We start from the raw sequence: 19,895 nt of genomic DNA on the forward strand, positions 1-19,895 counted from the left end.
TCCAATGGCGGCATCTTCTACATGGATAATGATTAATGATCTTACCAAATCCATTTATTTTACATCGTTTTTTTAGTAATAGTACAACATAAACATTACAGACTATAATTGTCACTGTACAATAGCCTATACTTTAAAACAGTTGTCATGTTGCACACATGCCTAATATTGCTGATATTTGCGCCGCTCTCGTTGAAAACAATGTATTTCCAACTCCAGCTCGTCACTCTCCAGGGCCGCATGAACAGCGCTCGAGCGCTGTTATCTGACCCCTCAATGACGTCACTCTCCTATAGTCTACACCACTCTACACTTATAGGGAAAGGTCACTGCAAGCCCCCCCCCCCCCCCCCCCCCCCGCACACATGCGTCATGAATTGAAACACTAAATGTTATTTCTTTATTTTTTTGTTTTTTTTATTTTTTTATTTAACCTATTGTACTTATGATTACTGTACATCAGATTATCCAATTGGTGGCCCTATATGCTGACACACTTTTGAACCTTTTCGTGCTAGACAGTCAAACTGGCCTGTATAGCCACAATGTTGAGAAATCAACCAGCCCTTGGATGCACAGGACTGACTGCAAAACCAGCACACACAAAAAAAAACGTAGCTCCTTTACTTCCTGTGTGGCCATGTGACTTCCCCTCAGCGTGTATGCATGCACCCCCCTCCACTGCAAAGGGAAGGTATACAGCAGTTATACTACCTTCCTCTGTTCTTCATGACTGCGTCGGCCGTGTGACAAGAGAGTGACAGGAATCCTCGTCCCCACCTATTTGTGCCGGTGCCCCACATCACCTCCTCACTGTTTGACCAATACAGACTCAGAGCTGACAACGCCACCAAAGGACAAAGATGTTGAGACGAAAACCCTCCAACGCCTCCGAGAAGGAGCCGGTGCAGAAGAAGGAGCAGGTGCAGAAGAAGGAGCCGGGGCAGAAGAAGAAGGTGAGGAGGGTTATTGTGATTGTTGTTGTTTTTGAGGGGTCAAGTGGAGTGAGTTTATAGTCTGGATAAAAATGGGAACACGTCCAGTTTTAACTTGACACACTCAACCACTTTAAGTAACAGACACGTACGGATTGAGTGTGCAGTGCATGCCTTTCACAGGATGTACTGCAAATAACCCTTTGCAGTACATAAGTGACACTTAACAAAAAACAAAATAAACCATACAGTGAACCTTATAGTGAGCGCAGAACACAACTGACCTCTCCAAGGCAATGAGAGCTTATGAAACAAATGTCTACGTAAGATTACCTCTCAACTTGAGAAACAAACTTGTTTTTGAAATATGTAGGCTACTTCAGAAAAGACAAGTTCCTCTAATTTGGAGTGAGTCACAGCTGCAGACGTAGTTTGGGTCAGAATGTGCTTTGTGGTCGTTTCTCACCAGCGGCGCGTCTCTGGCTGCGTAAGAAACCGCCTACGCTTCTCTTCACACCAGTTGTTTTTCATCTTCTTCTGCAGTATAGAAGCCAGGCCTTATCATTATGCATCTCATTACCTTTCTTGACACTATACTGCCAAGGATGGTGACTGGGAAAGGTCATTGTTCCATTGGATGCGTCTGTGAATTGAAGCCAAGATGGCAAAACTACTGCAGATATTCTTTTTAAGGAGAATTGTGACGGGAAAATATCATCATTCTTCACTAAGATTGCCTCAAAACAATTGTTCCAATTGGTGGTTTAATCAATTCTTAAACCTAGCAGACACTCACTGACGTGACTCCGCCAGATTGCGGCAGTATTGAGTTCACAAGTTCTCCTACCTGCATCTGGTCTCAAGCAGAAACGATGAAACCGAAGCAGCAGGACAAAAATCTGATATCTCCATAATAATTTCGAGTAGGGATGTCCCGATGCACTTTTTTCGCTACCTCAATACCTCAATTTCTGTGTTAGCCGATACCAGTGTCGTGATCTCATGTTGTGTTTATAGCCATCTATGCTATATATCTCGTGTTGTGTTTATAGCAGACTCCTCACTCAAATGTGTCACTTGCAGTTTGGGCAACTCCAAAGCAAACTCCACATGTCCCAACATTTTATTTACCTGCCATACTGTCAACCCCTTACCCCTGTGTCGGATCGGTGGTCAGACTGGCATATTCACCGATACCGATATGACCCGACATGACAAATATGGGGCCGATCCAATACTTTTCCCGATACCGATACAGTATCGGGACATCTCTAATTTCGAGTTGTAGTCCTGTTAGGTTGTGTTTACATTTGATACGTCATCAGTCTCGCGCTGATCCCGCATGCGGCCGCATATCGCTCTGATCAGCATTTGATCGGAGTTCATCGTCTCTGCCCGAGAGAGACCAGATGGAAGCAGGAGGAGGAAATCACTACTGCCACCATCTGGCTGAGTCAGTTTAGACACCCCCCCCCCCCCCCCCCCCCCCCCCCATGTTGAAAACAATACAGTAGGCCTATCTGCAATGATTGTTTGCCTACAGTTGCTCAAGCTGGTGTCTGCTTCCTGTGGTTCTTACCAAGAATTGAGGAGGATGCATTGTGATGATAAGATTTTAATTATACCAGTGCTATGAGGGAAATCATATCTAAGACTTCCACGCAAACTGGTAGAAACAGTCAATGCGCGTGTACGCACGCACGCACGCAGACACACACACATACACACACAGCGCGCACACACAGCACGCGCACACACAGCGCGCGCACACACACACACACACACACACACGCATGCGCACACACACATAGACACATTGCCCAGATCTGTCTGTATATGAATGCTTATACTGTAGAAAGTTTAGAAACATAATACTGTAGACACTGTTCATAAATAGGAAAAGGAAGCTCTGTTTTAGTGACTCATTGTGTCCTGCACTTGGTTGAAGACGCTTAGTTTGTGAGTTCAAATCCCTAGCATTTCAGTAAAAGCATGTTTTGAAAGCTAGAGTCTCAGGGGAAAGAATGCTTGAACCGCTCTGCAGAAGTCTACTGTAGTCTCTGTCTCAGTGTGAATAGGACTACCAGTAGACACTGCTTTCAGGTAACTTAAAAGCGCAAAAGGTTTTTGTAAAATATTTAAGATTATTATTATTATTGGTGCCTTTTCAGCTGTATGTTGAACCTGGACCCAATATCAATAGTAGGCCTATACACTTAATTATTAAAACATCTTTACAAAACATTGCCAGAACTTCACTATTTAAAAGTCTGACTATATATTGAATTGCAAGTATCAAGTGTGAAAAAGAATGCAGAATGTGTTTATTTTTGTCACATCGTTTTTAATATAGGCCTATAAACGTTCCATGAACATTTGAAGAAAGGGACCTGACCTGGTCTCAGCTACAGTATGCAATAAACACTATTAAAACAGATGAATACTGTAATGGGCATAGTCGGCATTCAGAGACTTGATTTCCATCTTGCAACGCTTACATAGACTCTCAAGACTTTAATTGTGCATTCCCTGAAAGACTTGATTTGAGAATTGCTTTGAGAGCACTACAATGACTTAAGACTTGACTTGGATTGTCTCAAATGACTAGAGAAAAAGGTTATGCCAGAAGTATGACACAGAGTTGACCATGAATTGTTATCATTTGCACTCAACTGAATAACATTTATTTAGGCCATTCTGGGCGGGAACCCCTTTTGGTGTTAGCATTATGTTGTGCTTTAGCTATTGAAAAATAGCAGATCTACAAGCTCATAGGCGCGCTATGAGCTTGTAGATCTGCTATTTTTGAAAAATTGAAGAACCACTGACATAGAAACATAGCTTTTTCAGAAAACTGTCAGGATGTAGAAGACATTTTTAGAATCTGATCTCAGGTCAAAATGGGTTAAGCCAAGTGCTGGATCAAGGATCGAGGAGAGGATAAAACATCCGCACACTGTTTTTATGGTACATTATACTTTAGGTCTTCATCAGGCAAATATGTTCCTTTGAGCTACAAAACAACGGATGTTTTTATGCTCTCTTTCAGAACAAACCAGACTTTCACCGTATGCATCTCAGGCCTGCTTTGACTGATGCTGGCTTAATGTTTAGATCAAGTTGCATCATGGTGGTACTAGTGGACAACTGGACATTGATTTGTTTGTATAGCCACTTTTGTACATTCTTCTCTGGTCCCTACTATGATTTAAAACACATATCACACACACACACACACACATCTACAATGTGTCCACAGCTCAGTCTGCAAAGGTCCAGCAGCTTCAAGGATTTTATGAAACACAAGCCCACCTCTCCTGTGGTGTCAGACAAGAACAAGGAGTTCACCCTCGATGAAACAGTAAGTTGGAACATTGATTTCATTTAAGCAACAAAAAGAATGGAATACAGATGTATAATTGTCATGAACCCTGTAACTGGGAACAAACGGACTAAAACGAACTGAATACTCAAAGAGGGTTCCCTTACCCACCTGGAACTGTACGACCCGTAATAGAAATGTAACAAATGACTTGTAACAATTACAAAATGTACTGTGATGCCCAACGTGACCCACCTGTTCACCGAAAAATAAAAATAAAAACAAAGTTTAAAAAAAAAGAAACAGTAAGTTGGGCTTATGGGAAAAAAACATGAATACTAGTCTCTGACTCAATTCAATACTATCCAAATGAGCTTTATTGGCTTGAGAAAACATACGTTTACATTGCCAAAGCAAGTCAACAAGTGACTCAGTCTCAGTCACTTGTTGACTGAGTAGTGGAATTATGTAATTAACACACTGGTTGAATACACCAGGAATGGACACAACTCTTGTTTTGCCAGCAGAGGGTGCTAGTGCATGCAGTAAGTGCAAAATGGATGAATTAAATCTATGGGAAATTTACAAAACATCTGAAAACATTATTGGGAAATATTGTTTTTTCCAATTACAACAATCAGCTGTACGGCAGTCCAGGGGCTCTGGGGTTGTAATGAGACGGAAGGATTTGATGTAGCTGTCAGGTGTGTGATACACACTGATAGAAGTAGTGGCAGGCGTTGTTCACATGGGTTTCACGTTATGGTACACACTGACACACACACACACACACATACACACACACACACACACACACACACACACACACACACACACACACACACACACACACACACACACACACACTTGGTATCACTTATATAACTGTTTGGTAACAGTTCACACATGTCTGATGGAGATAACAATGTAATATGTATATACACGCACACACACACACACACACACACACACACACACACACACACACACGTCTTGTTCACTCCAGCACACACACACACACACACACACACACACGCACAGTCATACACACACACAGAAAATGTCCCATTACAGAGAAGTTCACAGATGCAGGTTCCTCAAAACTCACCTTACAAAACAAAGTAATTATCATCATAATGCAATTAAGAGAACTTGAACTTCCCAGCAGGTTTTGTGTGACAATTTGACAGACCAATCAGTAATGGGGTTTGTAAGATGAAGGGAGGAAGCCAAAAAGAGGATGAAATTGAGCATTTACAATAATTAAAGCCATCGTGCTGAGACTAAATGAGTCAGACAGGAGGATGTATTCTGGGGATGCGTCAGTCATGCAGAGAACCTCAGTCCTCCAAACTGTCTGCTTCACAGACAGAGCGGATGATTGACAGTCTCACATAGTATATTTAATGAAGGCACCAAGCCACAGCCGAGGTTTTTATAAGATCTGTAGTATACGAGTTTTGTTTTGCGCGTGCTTGCATGCACACACACACACACACACACACACACACACACACACACACACACACACACACACACACACACACACACACACACATAATGGGTCTGGTCCACAAGATTCGATACACCACCAAGATACCCATGTACCTGTCTAAATACTTCCTTAATGTTAACGAAGTCCACACCCACAACACCAAGGGAGTGCAACAAACCATGTGCAGACCCAGATTCGGCACAAACAAGGGACTAAATTATTTTCGCTCCTATGCCACCAAAATGTGGAACGCCCTACCAACAGTCATTAAGACATGTGAATCCCTTGACTCCTTCAAAACTGCTCTCAAAGGGCACCTACGGACGGCTGCAATTCGAAACTGGCCCCCGTAAAATCTGAATCGCCCCCCACCGCCCACTTTTTCCCCTCACTGTATATATGTTTCTTTTCCCTTTTTACCTCCTTCATGATGAATTCATGATCTGTTCTGTTCTTTGAAGTGTCTATTTGTACGTCTCTAAATGTTTTGATGAATTGAACATGGTGGACCCTCTTGTAAACAAGTGTAATGCTTAATTGGGTCGTCCACAAGGAAGCATACTAGGGCCTCTACTGTTCCTAATATATGTAAACGACATGACTTCAGCCTGTGACTGCAACTTGTTCCTGTTCGCAGATGACTCAGCACTGCTGGTCTCGGACAGGGACAAACTGCAGGTTGAAAATGCCCTCAGCTCTGAACTCGGTAGAATCTGCACCTGGCTCGCTGATAACAAACTATCTTTACACCTGGGAAAAACTGAATCCATTCTCTTTGGCTCTATTAGTAATCTCAGCAAGGCAAATGGCTTCTTGGTTAGAGTGGGTGACAATGTTATCACACGTAAAGATGAAATTACCTACCTAGGTTCCATCCTGGAGGCTAATCTTTCCGGTGATAAAATGGCCACCAACGTAATCAAAAAAGTCAACCATAGAACAAGATTCCTCTACAGGATCTCCTCACTGGTCAACAAAAACACCTTGAAGACCTTAACAGGAGCCCTTGTACAGGGTTTCTTTGACTATGCATGCACCTCCTGGTACCACAGCACCTCAAAGGCCCTTAAAACCAGGCTCCAGACTTCCCAAAACAAACTGGTCAGGCTCCTACTTGATCTAGCCCCCCGAACCCACCTCACCCCTGCCCACTTCGACAGGCTGGAATGGCTTAGGGTCGACGACAGAGTACAGCAACTTGCAATGGGTCTGGTCCACAAGATTCGATACACCACCAAGATACCCATGTACCTGTCTAGATACTTCCTTAATGTTAACGAAGTCCACACCCACAACACCAGAGGGAGTGCAACGAACCATGTACAACCCAGATTCGGCACAAACAAGGGACTAAATTCTTTTCGCTCCTATGCCACCAAAATGTGGAACGCCCTACCAACTGTCATTAAGACATGCGAATCCCTTGACTCCTTCAAAACCGCTCTCAAAGGGCACCTACGGATGGCTGCAATTCGAAACTGGCCCCCGTAAAATCTGAATCCCCCCCCCGCCCCCCCCTTTTTTTCCCCTCACTGTATATATTTCTTTTCCCTTTTTACCTCCTTTTTGATGAATTCCTGTTCTGTCTATAGAAGTGTCTATTTGTACGTCTCTAAATGTTTTGATGATTTGAACATGGTGGACCCTGTTGGAAACAAGTGTAATGCTTAATTGGGTCGTCCACTCACAGTTAACAGCCTTTGTATTGAGTTTGTGCTTGAAATGTACTGTAAATTCTGCAAACTGTTAATAAATTCTTCAATCAATCAATCAATCAAAGTCCACTCACTATTGAGTTTGTGCTTGAAATGTACTGTAATTCTGCAAACTGTTAATAAATATTTAAATCAATCAATCAATCAAAACACCGCCGTCACCGCGGTGACTGATTGCTAAATATTTAAGCCTTAAATCAAGAAAAAAAAGAAAAGCAAACCACTTAAAATAGATTTATTAAGACCATTATTCTGCCTTTCTGTTATCCTCCTAGGCGATGGAAGGTTTTCCTGTGGAGGAGCATGAGAAAAAAGGGGGCAAGCTGGGCAAGAAATGGCGCAAAGTCATCTCCCGTACAATGTCCCGCAAAACATCCAAGATGGTGCAAAAAGCGCTTGCTGAGGAGGGGGTAAGGCTTCTTATACCCACATACTGGATCACATGATACATATGTGTAATATATGTAAATGAGTCGAAGGCCGGGGGTGTGGGTGGGAGAAGGGGAGCAAGCTAACTGTACCTGTATGCTGCATCTCAAGGGGCCATCGATCCTCCCCATAACATTCTGAATACAGTCAAACTATTGGGTCTTGGAAACTGTAACAGAACAATGTATGTTGCAGCTACCAAAAAAAAAAAAGATTGAAAATGCTTCCACCTAGTGGACATATGCATGAACTGCTTAGTGCAAACAAAAGCAAGGTCTGACTTCAGTTCAGAGTCAGACCTTGTTTGACAGACCTGTCAAATAATGCCAACTTCCTTCGGTTATTTCTTCCCATTCACTTATTTATAGACGGCAATCATTATTAACGTCATCATCATTAAGGTGGATTTCAGGGTCGGGTTCCATTTTAAAGTGAGTGAAGTGACACCAGCCACTGTGTTTTGTGCATCACATCCCAGGGGATGAGTGGTGACGAGGCGTCTCTGTCTCCCGTCATTGATGGCCTTCCAGATCTGCGAGCAGGACAGAGAAGCTCTGTCTGCTCCTCAGGATCAGAGGACACCACACCTGTCAACAGACAGCTCTCTGGCAGTAAGTCAACCTTTAGTGCCGTACGTGTTAAGTGGACCGATGGGTGGGCCGCCACGGGCATTGTCCGAGCAGGTTTACTTTTTTAAGATGAACTAACGCAGCATTACTATTTATCGGCATCACAATGAAAACACATTTGTAAAGGTTTTAAAGAAGAAAATACCATACCAATTATTTTTTTATACTAATGTTATAAAACTAATGTCATCCAATTACTTGGGAGGCCACAAGTTGAGAATCATTGTTTTAGGGTATGACTGTAGGACTATCACTCCCCCTCAAACTCTCTCTCTCTCTTTCTCTCTGGGGGATAGGGTTCATGTATTTTTCTACCTCTCGGGAAAGAGCTTGTGTTCCAATGGACCCACTCCTACTAAAAAAAGAAAAGACAAGGTTTCTGCTTCGACAGTGATCATATGCTGCTAACATAATGATCATTGCATGCATCTCAGAGCTCCTTGTACCTGTGTGTGTGTATCTCAGGTAGCGACCGGCAGAGCCTGGACAGTGGCTACAGCCAGAGGGACAGCATGAGACTAGAGGAGAACGGCCTGTCTTACCTTGGACCGTTCTGTGGCCGCGCCTTGGTCCACACCGACTTCATTCCCAGTCCCTATGATGTGGAATCACTGAAACTCCAGGTGAGCCCCCTGGAGTCTCTGCTTTTAGTATAATAAACCCATTTAGGCCTGGCGTCGAAATTAAAAAAGAAATGTCTTTTTAAAATGTCATTTTTTTCTGAAAAACCTCATGTTTCTATATCAGTGGTTCTCAATATTTCATGTCAAGGACCCCAAAAATTATATGTAATATGCCACCGACCCCCATCTGAAAATATGTTGTTCCAGGGACCCTCCAGAAGCAAAGATTTGAGTTAAAAACTGAAAGAATATATATTCAAAGATTTGAGGCATATTTTCACGATTTTTCAAAAATAGCAGACCTACAAGTTCATAGCGCGGCACTCGGTGCCGCGCTATGAGCTTGTAGATCTGCTATTTTTTCAATAGCTAAAGTATAACATAACGCTTAAAACACCAAAAGGGTTTCTCGCCCAAAATGGGTTAATTGTCTCCACCAGACCGAAGGCATGGGGTGTCTTTCTTCCCAATGAGAGTCTTTCTCAATATTTTCTTACAGTATTTGTTGCGTGCTAGAAAGTCGTGAGCTTGTAGAGCGACTATTTCCGGCACGTGACACACCATCGTCGGGCCCGGACATTGGGCTAGGGTGGGCTGCAGCCCGGGGGCCCACCACACGTAGCCTATAAAATGCACTTTTTTGGGGCAGAAAATGAAAATCTTTCACTGGAAGGAAAAATGGGATTTTCTCTTAGCAATATTAAACATTTCTTCCGGTGGAAAAAAAACACATTTTCTGGACAAAAAGTGCATTTTATACGTATGTGGTGGGGGGGCTCAGAGTGCGTCCACAGGCTTTTTCATCACAAAACCTGTCTTTGTATTGGTGAGTAGCAATACAAGGAAGGTCTGAGGAAGGTCGCAAGACCGAAACGTTGCAGTGGCAGTGTGCGGGTGTCTCTCCTTTCATATTGGCGAGTAGCGAAATCGTTCTTTGACTTTTTTGCAGAAGTCCTCTCGACTTCTGCAAAAAAGTCAAAGAACTGCATGCCACGCGGCGGCAGGTAATGGAGAGCCTTGTTCGGCATTAGGGCTATGGACCAGAGCTAGGGGGAAATGTTGACGTGTGCAAAGAATTTTACTCTGAGGTCCTCTTTTGCAGACTTTTGGTCTACATATAAATGAGATACAATTGTTTTGACTGTGTTTGAAATGCATTGTGTTTTTGTATGCTGTTCTCTCCATGTCTTGTTATGTCAGTTTAGTTTTTCGGGGACTACGGATGGAAATGAGAATCTCTGCTAAATCCAGTGTATTTGCGCTACATTTTTTATGTAATGTTCATTTAATATACTCTGTCCCGTCCAAATAAACACATAAAGTGACGTTTCTTTCCAATGAGAGTCTTTCTTTGAAGAAAGACATATACAGAGCAAGACACCACACAAGAAAATACACATACGACCCTACGGACATAATGATACAATAACTAAATAATATTATCAAAATGATGATGTCAGTTGGCAATTTGTTCAAAGCGTGCTAAAGAAACGACAACAAAAACCAAATGATTCCCTATTGCATCCACAATCTACAGTTAAGAGGGCTTGTGATTGTTAATATTTTCTAACAAAGGCGGAACCATAGAATCACTTCCTCACAGTTTAGTTCCCTGCACGAGGCTGGCTTTGAACTGAACTCACTGGGGTTTGGATGACATCACCATACTAATGGATCATGTCACTAGTCTAATATATTCAGCATGATATCACCTCTGTGTTCCCAGAAAGGTGACATCATCCACATCATCGACAAGCCTCCGGTGGGGACCTGGACGGGGAAGCTCGGCAACAAGGTGGGCTCCTTCAAGTTCATCTACGTCAACATTCTGCCCGACGACGGCCCGCCGGCCTGCAGGAGGCAACGCAGTGCCAGCCTTAAGACCCACTGCCGGGGCGAAGAGGACAGACCCAGAACCCTGGAGGAGTTGCTGGAGAGCATCGGCCTGAGCGTAAGATACTGTGCATTCAGTTGTATAGTTATACATGCATACAGTAGGCCCTACTGTACATACATACAGTGTGTTGTAGTTAACCTGGGGTGTTAATTTAAAGGGAATATTTCAATTTGAAAAAAAAAGAAAACGTAAACGTTTCATTGAATTTTAATCAAACATACATGTAAACGAAACGACTGACAATTGACAATACATACAACCGAAAACAAAACAAAACAAGACAATATACGTACAATACACACAAGGGGAGATATCTGCCTCTCTTCTCTATTGATGATCATAATACATAAGTACCTCAAACAGGTGCATAATGCATATACAGGTTAAACAGGTTTAACTGAATTTATACAAAATCAGGTCTTATGGTAGAAACATGAGTAATCCATCTAAACCAGTTATCTGTGAAGACTTCAACTTGACCTCTAAAGATGGCTTTTTTGGATGCCACCAGCCTCAGTAGATACTGATCCTGCTTTGCAAATTGAAGTCCTTCTAGATCTGCAAGATACATGGTTTTAAAATCAAAAGGAATGTCGGACGGGTGTTTTCAATGAATCTATTCTAATCCCAGCAAGCACAGTCAGGAGGACCTGGACGAATTAGTGACGTCTCGATTGTGGCCAAGACTAGTCAGATCTGGCCCAGAATATCACCCGATTTCAACCAACATACATTCTGCACACTGAGACGGATCGTCCCTGGATGAATCAGAGAGAGTTCGATCGAGGCCAGATCAACTTAAAGTCATATCATAACTAGTCAGATCTGGCCCAGAATGAGCTATATTAGTTTAACTGGTGAAGACGTCCTGGAAATGACGTAAAGATCATCCCCATAATGGCTGTGATCTGGCCTAGTCCTGAACGTCCTGTACGTCACCGGATGACGTCATCATGACGTCATCATGACGTCATTTGGCTTGCTGGGATGAGTTTGAAGTTACAAACATGTTTGAAAGTGAACTATATCTTTAACTCTGAAAGGGTCCATCTTCATAGGATCTTTGTCAAAAGTTAAAAATATATATATTTTTTATATCTTACAAAGGTTAAATTAACACTTCGAATTTTACGGTGTCTAGTATGGTGTACGCAAGTAGCAACTAACTGGACAGTTGGACACGTTGACCTCTTTTGTTCATTAGCAGCAAAAGTATGATATGAAATGAGGCTCTAATTAACTGTGATGTCTTGCTGTGCTGTAGGAGCTCTGCCCCCTGCTGGCCATGCATGGCTTTCAGACCCTGGAGGACTTTGGGGGGCTCAGGGAGTCCCACCTGAACGAGCTGAACATCACCAACGCAGACCAGCGCGCCAAGATCCTGGACGCCACCGAGCTGCTCAGAGACTGTATGTCCAAATGAGAACTATTTCTTTGCTATGTATTCAAAGTTCAAACCATACATGTGTATTAGAAACTACACAAACTACGACGACAACTCTATAGGATTAAACTTTTAGTGATATTTTGGTGCTCATAATATCGGATTGTATTAAAGGTATATTTCACTTTAAAAAAGAACCTTTGGTAATTTCATCGCTTGGGCTCATGTGAACACCCCAGACAGTTTTTAAGTTGCTCGATTCAGTATTTAGATATTTTATATTAATTTTAGCTGCCCCGCCCCCTTCCTATACAAACCCATTGTAACTTCAACCTCTATTTTAACCATGTTAGATTCATCGAAAACAACTGGCCTTTTTTCTGGTGACTCATAAGTGTCCTCCTAATACGTGAGGTGCCCATGTTTTTTTTTATTACTTTTTCATTTATTTTTAACAATTTGTATTTGTATTTGTAGGGCAGTATCAGTCACCATAAAAAAGGATGGTTCTATCATGGTTAAAATGGAGGTTTAATGGAGTGGAGTTTTAAGTTACAATGGGTTTGTATAGGAAGGGGGCGGGGCAGCTAAAATGAATATCAAATATCTTAATACTAAATCGAGCATCTTAAAAACTGTCTGGGCATCGTAATCATAGTAAATATAAGCATCTGTGGGGTTCATTTTATGATGTCTTAAACCTAAAAAAATCACACCTGTGTGAAGTGAGCTAATATATTAAAGTGCGCTAATATATTAAAGTCTAACTCATGTTGATTAGGTGATGTAATGGTGATGTAAAACAAACGGTGCCAACACAAACATGAAACGCCATTAACAATAAAGAGACAATATGACGTAATGAGACACATTATGACGTACATTTTCCCTTCATTGTCAATGGCGTTTACAGAACAAACATTGACTACTATGCTTTCCTGAACTAATTGGAATGGAACTTCTATACAACTGCTTTTTTTATTATTATATTATTATTATTATTATTATTATGCTCGTGGCTTTGTAATACATTTTTCCAATTTTTTTTTAAATTCTTTTTTACTTTCTATACTTGCCTTGCCTTGCCTAGAAATGACTCCAAGCAAATCAGCACTACAAGATTGGCACAACGAAGACTCAAAATAGGACTTAAATAACAAATTAGGGCAGAATGACCGAGGCAAATAAGTCTTATAGGCCTACGGTATAAATACACAACCTTGTTGATAATCTATTATTTTGAATCCAGATTGGAGGCCTTTTGTTATAATTTAGCTATTGAAAAATAGCAGATCTACAAGCTCATAGCGCGCCACCGAGTGGCGCGCTACGAGCTTGTAGGTCTGCTATTTTTGAAAAATCGTAAAAATGTATATATTCTTTCAAAGTTAATGTTTTTAACTCAGGTCTAACTGGGTTAACCTCATCTGTGTTTGCACCTGTTCAGCTGAAGATGAATCGGACGAGGACGACGGAATGGATTCGTCTGAGGAAGACGCGGACAAGGAACCGAGGGATTCGGGCTGCTTCGAGAGCTCCGATAACCTGGAGAACGGCCGCAGCAGCGAGGAACCAATGGCGCAGGGAGAGCTCCAGAAGCAGACGTCATCAGAGGAACCGGACCGAGAGTCTGGGGAGCGGGAGGAGGAGAACCAAACAGAGTCTGGGGAGCGGGAGGAGGAGAACCAAACAGAGTCTGGGGAGCGGGAGGAGGAGAACCAAACAGAGCAGCTGGAGTCTGTCCAGGAGCAACTGGAGGAGCTCACTGTGGAGTGAATGGCGTCTTTTAAAGAAGTGAGGGAACACAACTATTGCGCCTTTCTCGGCCCCACCTCTCTCCCTGTGTTTTAGGATCCAAGATGGCCGCAGCACCAGGAGGGGGTGGGGCAGAGGTGAGCAGGCGGGGTCGACATATGACCTTACTGAGCTGCATTCAAGACACTTGCCTTGTAGTGTCTGACACCTGACTTGTGTCTGAACACAGCTTTGATGGATGTGTTCTGCCCCCCTTCCCCCCCATCAAACAAAATGTTTGGTCAAACCATATGGGGCTCCATTGGAAATGCATTGGAGTGGCCATTAAACACAGACACGAGACAAACGCCAGACAGGTGTCTTGAATTTGTGAACGCAGCCCAGTAAGGCCACGCCCTCCTGGTGCTGCGGCCATCTTGGATCCTAAAACACAGGGAGAGAGGTGGGGCCGAGAAAGGCCCTAATTATGCTAGAACGGCATGCATTCCTGGTCCTCAGCTGATGTAATGTGGTGGATACTGTTGTACGTAAAGGCCTGGGACTTCATTATAACACGCACGCACGCACACACGCACGCACGCACGCACGCACACACACACACACACACGTACTGTATATACAGTATATATATCAGGAAATTAAGGTTCAGAGAGGGGAAAAATACTTGCAACATATAGGCCTCCATCCAGATTCAAACCGGGCTCAGTGCAAAGTGTGTGGTTGTCACACACTGTCCGTTCAGATACTGAGTGAATTATATTTTATATTGTGTACTGTAGACTATGAACTTGCTACTCTCACACAGCTATGATTGATATAATAGATGTGTCGTTGTTTGTGGTTGCTACTGGCATGACCATATCTGATGAATATAGTAGCAGTAGCAGTGAGTTACATTTTATAGTATTGACTGTGAACTTGGCCATGAACGTTTCACATGGAGCAATGTTCGATATACATTATGATAACAGAAAGATGTGTCGTTGTTTGTTGTTGCAAAAATGTCCCTTATCTCGTTACAATGTGTGGTGCGTCATAGTGTCTCTCGGATGATCGGATCACTGAATGTAAAATGTAAAATGTTTTCAATTGTGTTTCATGACTTTCTTTTTTAATATTCCTGCTTTAGTAGATGGGCAGATATACAGTACGAGTATAAATTCCATTGCCATGTATATATTTTTTGTATTTGTTTGACAAATGTGATGTCTGATGTGATTTTAAAATCATTTTCACAGTTTAATTTTCATTTCTTCTGTTCTGCTTTATGAGTGAAGAGGTCTTGTGACAGGGTTGTCTTTGCTGTAAATGCAATAAAACAAAGGTCTCCAATACATTTCCCTGTTGTAAATTCATAGATATCAGTAGATATCCTGACTACGACAACACAAGTCAAGGTATGAAACTAGAAAAAGCTGCTCTTCAGAGCCGCCGGGGGTTATTGTGGCCTCCTGGTGGTGCTATAATAAGACAATTTGAAAAGTGTGGCATTTCGTGTTATGCCTTATATCATGATTTGAGGCATTTTGTTCCAAAAATGTATTTAGCAAAATCATGAAAAACGACATACTATATAGTATGTCGTTTTTCATCAGTATTCTTATCGTTGAAAACCATAAAAACTATATGGTTTTAATAATTGTTTTTCATGATTTTCATAAAACAAAATTGTCATACAAAAACCATATGTCGTATTTCATGGTTTTCTACAACATAGGCTATACCATAAAAAATTTTTTTTTATGAAAAACGATATATTTTCATTAGTGACAAATATAATAGGAACAGACTTTATTGCATTTGTGCTAAAACCTATGCATATAAGTGATTACTCTGCAAAGTCTGCATTATATTGTATGTATATTTATTATATATTGCATTCTCATTGGCAATAGCACAAACTTTGGCATGTTATTAGTCCTACATACTTACACATAGTAACCCCATTCCAACCTATTTAGGTTCATCTTACGGTGGACATGTTTGCCTGAAAAGGAATCTTTGAAATGTTTCATAGTTTTAGAAATATAGTGCTTTCAAATTTGAGAAATCTATAATGGGGCTCAATGGCAGCTCTATGGCACGTCAAAAATCACTTTCACGTAGAAGCTCCATTCACACTTTTTATAATTCAGCTTACTGTGGGCACACATGCTGGAACTTTTTACTTTGAAATGTTTTGTAGTTTCTGAGTTATTTAACTTAAACGCCCAATGCATTCTCAATGGCAATAGCACAAACTTTGGCATGCTATTAGTCCTACATACTTACACCTAGAAACCCCATTCCAACCTATTTAGGTTCATCTTACGGTGGACATGTTTGCCTGAAAAGGAATCTTTGAAATGTTTCATAGTTTTAGAAATATCGTGCTTTCAAATTTGAGAAATCTATAATGGGGCTCAATGGCAGCTCTATGGCACGTCAAAAATCACTTTCACCTAGAAGCTCCATTCACACTTTTTATAATTCAGCTTACTGTGGGCACACATGCTGGAACTTTTTACTTTGAAATGTTTTGTAGTTTCTGAGTTATTTAACTTAAACGCCCAATGCATTCTCAATGGCAATAGCACAAACTTTGGCATGTTATTAGTCCTACATACTTACACATAGTAACCCCATTCAAACCTATTTAGGTTCATCTTACGGTGGACATGTTTGCCTGAAAAGGAATCTTTGAAATGTTTCATAGTTATAGAAATATAGTGCTTTCAAATTTGAGAAATCTATAATGGGGATCAATGGCAGCTCTATGGCACGTCAAAAATCACTTTCACCTAGAAGCTCCATTCACACTTTTTATAATTAGTGTGGTTGCCCTAAAGGGCAACCAGACTATTGTAATTGTAACACTTTATTAGTGTGGTTGCCCTAAAGGGCAACCAGACTATTGTAATTGTAACACTTTATTATTAGTGTGGTTGCCCTAAAGGGCAACCAGACTATTGTAATTGGAACACTTTATTAGTGTGGTTGCCCTAACAGGGCAACCAGACTATTGTAATCGTAACACTTTATTTCTTTTTACTGGAGTAACCTTTTTTTTGACGCACTACTCCACCCACTGTTTTGACTGTACGCACTTGAGCCATATCTCAAATTGACCGGCTTCATCGGGAAGGATGTGCTTGTATTTTTTTAAGAGAAATGTTGTATAGTTTAATTGATGTGAATTTATTAGTGAATAGAATTTCCCCATTGACATGAATGGGAAAATGCGATTTTTCGCATTTTCTCACATTCAAGTATTTTTTCCTCAGAGACTGTAAGCACTATAGTTACAAAACTTGGAGGGTAGGTTCATAATAATTACTAAAATTAATCAACGTATAATGTTATCGGTCGGCCTCATGGTGGCGCTATAACAGCCCACTTTACGTTTTGGCTTATAACTCTTGAACCGTAGGTCGTAAAATCTAAATTATTTTTTCCCTGGCTTCCTTGGGTCATGACGCATCTCCCCATATAGGCCACGCCCATTTGCGTCATGATAGATTTTCCGCCATTTTGAATTTTCTCCAAAACACACTTTTGGCTCCTCCTCCTACAGATTTTGTCCAAATCTCACAAAAATCAGCACACATGATTTCCGGACCCATCCGATTACAACACCAACTGCAGAATTTTGGTAGTGCGTGTCGTTCGGCCGTTATCGTCGTCCGAAGATAGTAGGAGGGGCCTATTTTACAAAAAATGCCATAAATCACGAACAGAATGTCCCATCTATCCCAAATTGTAATCACATGTCGCGGGTGGTTCAATCAACCAAGTTCCAAAAGCAATTCTATTTTCATCCATAGGGGGCGCCGCAAATGCCAAAAAGTGTCACCGTATGGTGCAAAAACATTATTTTTGGGGGATAAATCCCCTCCGAATTACTTACACATGATCGCAGGGGTGACGCGACATTGTAATTGGCTGGCAATATCAGTGGGAGGGGCATATGTAAGCCACTGCGGCAACCACACTTTGCAATTTTTTAAAATTGCGACCTTTCTAGTTAGTGTGGTTGCCCTAACAGGGCAACCAGACTATTGTAATCGTAACACTTTATTTCTTTTTACTGGAGTAACCTTTTTTTTGACGCACTACTCCACCCACTGTTTTGACTGTACGCACTTGAGCCATATCTCAAATTGACCGGCTTCATCGGGAAGGATGTGCTTGTATTTTTTTAAGAGAAATGTTGTATAGTTTAATTGATATGAATTTATTAGTGAATAGAATTTCCCCATTGACATGAATGGGAAAATGCGATTTTTCGCATTTTCTCACATTCAAGTATTTTTTCCTCAGAGACTGTAAGCACTATAGTTACAAAACTTGGAGGGTAGGTTCATAATAATTACTAAAATTAATCAACGTATAATGTTATCGGTCGGCCTCATGGTGGCGCTATAACAGCCCACTTTACGTTTTGGCTTATAACTCTTGAACCGTAGGTCGTAAAATCTAAATAATTTTTTCCCTGGCTTCCTTCGGTCATGACGCATCTCCCCATATAGGCCACGCCCATTTGCGTCATGATAGATTTTCCGCCATTTTGAATTTTCTCCAAAACACACTTTTGGCTCCTCCTCCTACAGATTTTGTCCAAATCTCACAAAAATCAGCAAACATGATCTCCGGACCCATCCGATTACAACACCAACTGCAGAATTTTGGTAGTGCGTGTCGTTCGGCCGTAATCGTCGTCCGAAGATAGTAGGAGGGGCCTATTTTACAAAAAATGCCATAAATCACGAACAGAATGTCCCATCCATCCCAAATTGTAATCACATGTCGCGGGTGGTTCAATCAACCAAGTTCCAAAAGCAATTCTATTTTCATCCATAGGGGGCGCCGCAAATGCCAAAAAGTGTCACCGTATGGTGCAAAAACATTATTTTTGGGGGATAAATCCCCTCCGAATTACTTACACATGATCGCAGGGGTGACGTGACATTGTAATTGGCTGGCAATATCAGTGGGAGGGGCATATGTAAGCCACTGCGGCAACCACACTTTGCAATTTTTTAAAATTGCGACCTTTCTAGTTTATTTTTACTGGAGTAAGACTTTTTTTTGACACGCTACTCCTCCCACAGTTTTGACTGTACGCACTTGAGCCATATCTCAAATTGCCCGGCTTCATCGGGAAGGATGTGCTTGTATTTTTTTAAGAGAAATGTTGTATAGTTTAATTGATATTAATTTATTAGTGAATAAAATTTCCCCATTGACATGAATGGGAAAATGCGATTTTTCGCATTTTCTCACATTCAAGTATTTTTTCCTCAGAGACTGTAAGGACTATAGTTACAAAACTTGGAGGGTAGGTTCATAATAATTACTAAAATTAATCAACTTATAATGTTATCGGTCGGCCTCATGGTGGCGCTATAACAGCCCACTTTACGTTTTGGCTTATAACTCTTGAACCGTAGGTCGTCAAATCAAAATTATTTTTTCCCTCGATTTCTTGGGTCATGACGCATCTCCCCATATAGGCCACGCCCATTTGCGTCATGATAGATTTTACGCCATTTTGAATTTTCTCCAAAACACACTTTTTGCTTTTCCTCCTACACATTTTGTCCAAATCTCACAAAAATCAGTACACATGATCTCTGGACCATTCCGATGAAAACACCAACGGCAGAACTTTGATAGTGCGTATCGTTCGGCCGTAATCGGCTTCCAAAGTTAGTGGGAGGGGCCTACTTTAC

General features: G+C 41.5%; 1 protein-coding gene across 3 annotated transcripts; it reads left to right on the forward strand.

Moving 5' to 3' along the window:
* The first annotated feature begins 754 nt into the window (after window positions 1-754).
* On the forward strand, window positions 755-15,497 carry sash3 (SAM and SH3 domain containing 3). 3 transcript variants are annotated; one of them, XM_079503205.1, is made up of 9 exons: window positions 755-956; window positions 4,195-4,296; window positions 7,743-7,877; window positions 8,375-8,507; window positions 8,991-9,148; window positions 10,875-11,099; window positions 12,310-12,454; window positions 13,877-14,223; window positions 14,627-15,497. In XM_079503205.1, the coding sequence occupies exons 1-8, from the start codon at window positions 864-866 to the stop codon at window positions 14,203-14,205; spliced, it is 1,320 nt and encodes a 439-aa protein (XP_079359331.1). In that variant the 5' UTR covers window positions 755-863; the 3' UTR covers window positions 14,206-14,223; window positions 14,627-15,497. The 3 variants fall into 3 exon arrangements, with proteins under 3 accessions (XP_079359331.1, XP_079359330.1, XP_079359332.1); XM_079503204.1 differs by having other exon boundaries at window positions 13,877-15,497; XM_079503206.1 differs by lacking the exon at window positions 4,195-4,296 and having other exon boundaries at window positions 13,877-15,497.
* Window positions 15,498-19,895: the final 4,398 nt, after the last annotated feature.

Source organism: Electrona antarctica (genome assembly GCF_951216825.1).
Source record: "Electrona antarctica genome assembly, chromosome: 1".
Classification (NCBI taxonomy): Eukaryota; Metazoa; Chordata; class Actinopteri; order Myctophiformes; family Myctophidae; genus Electrona; species Electrona antarctica.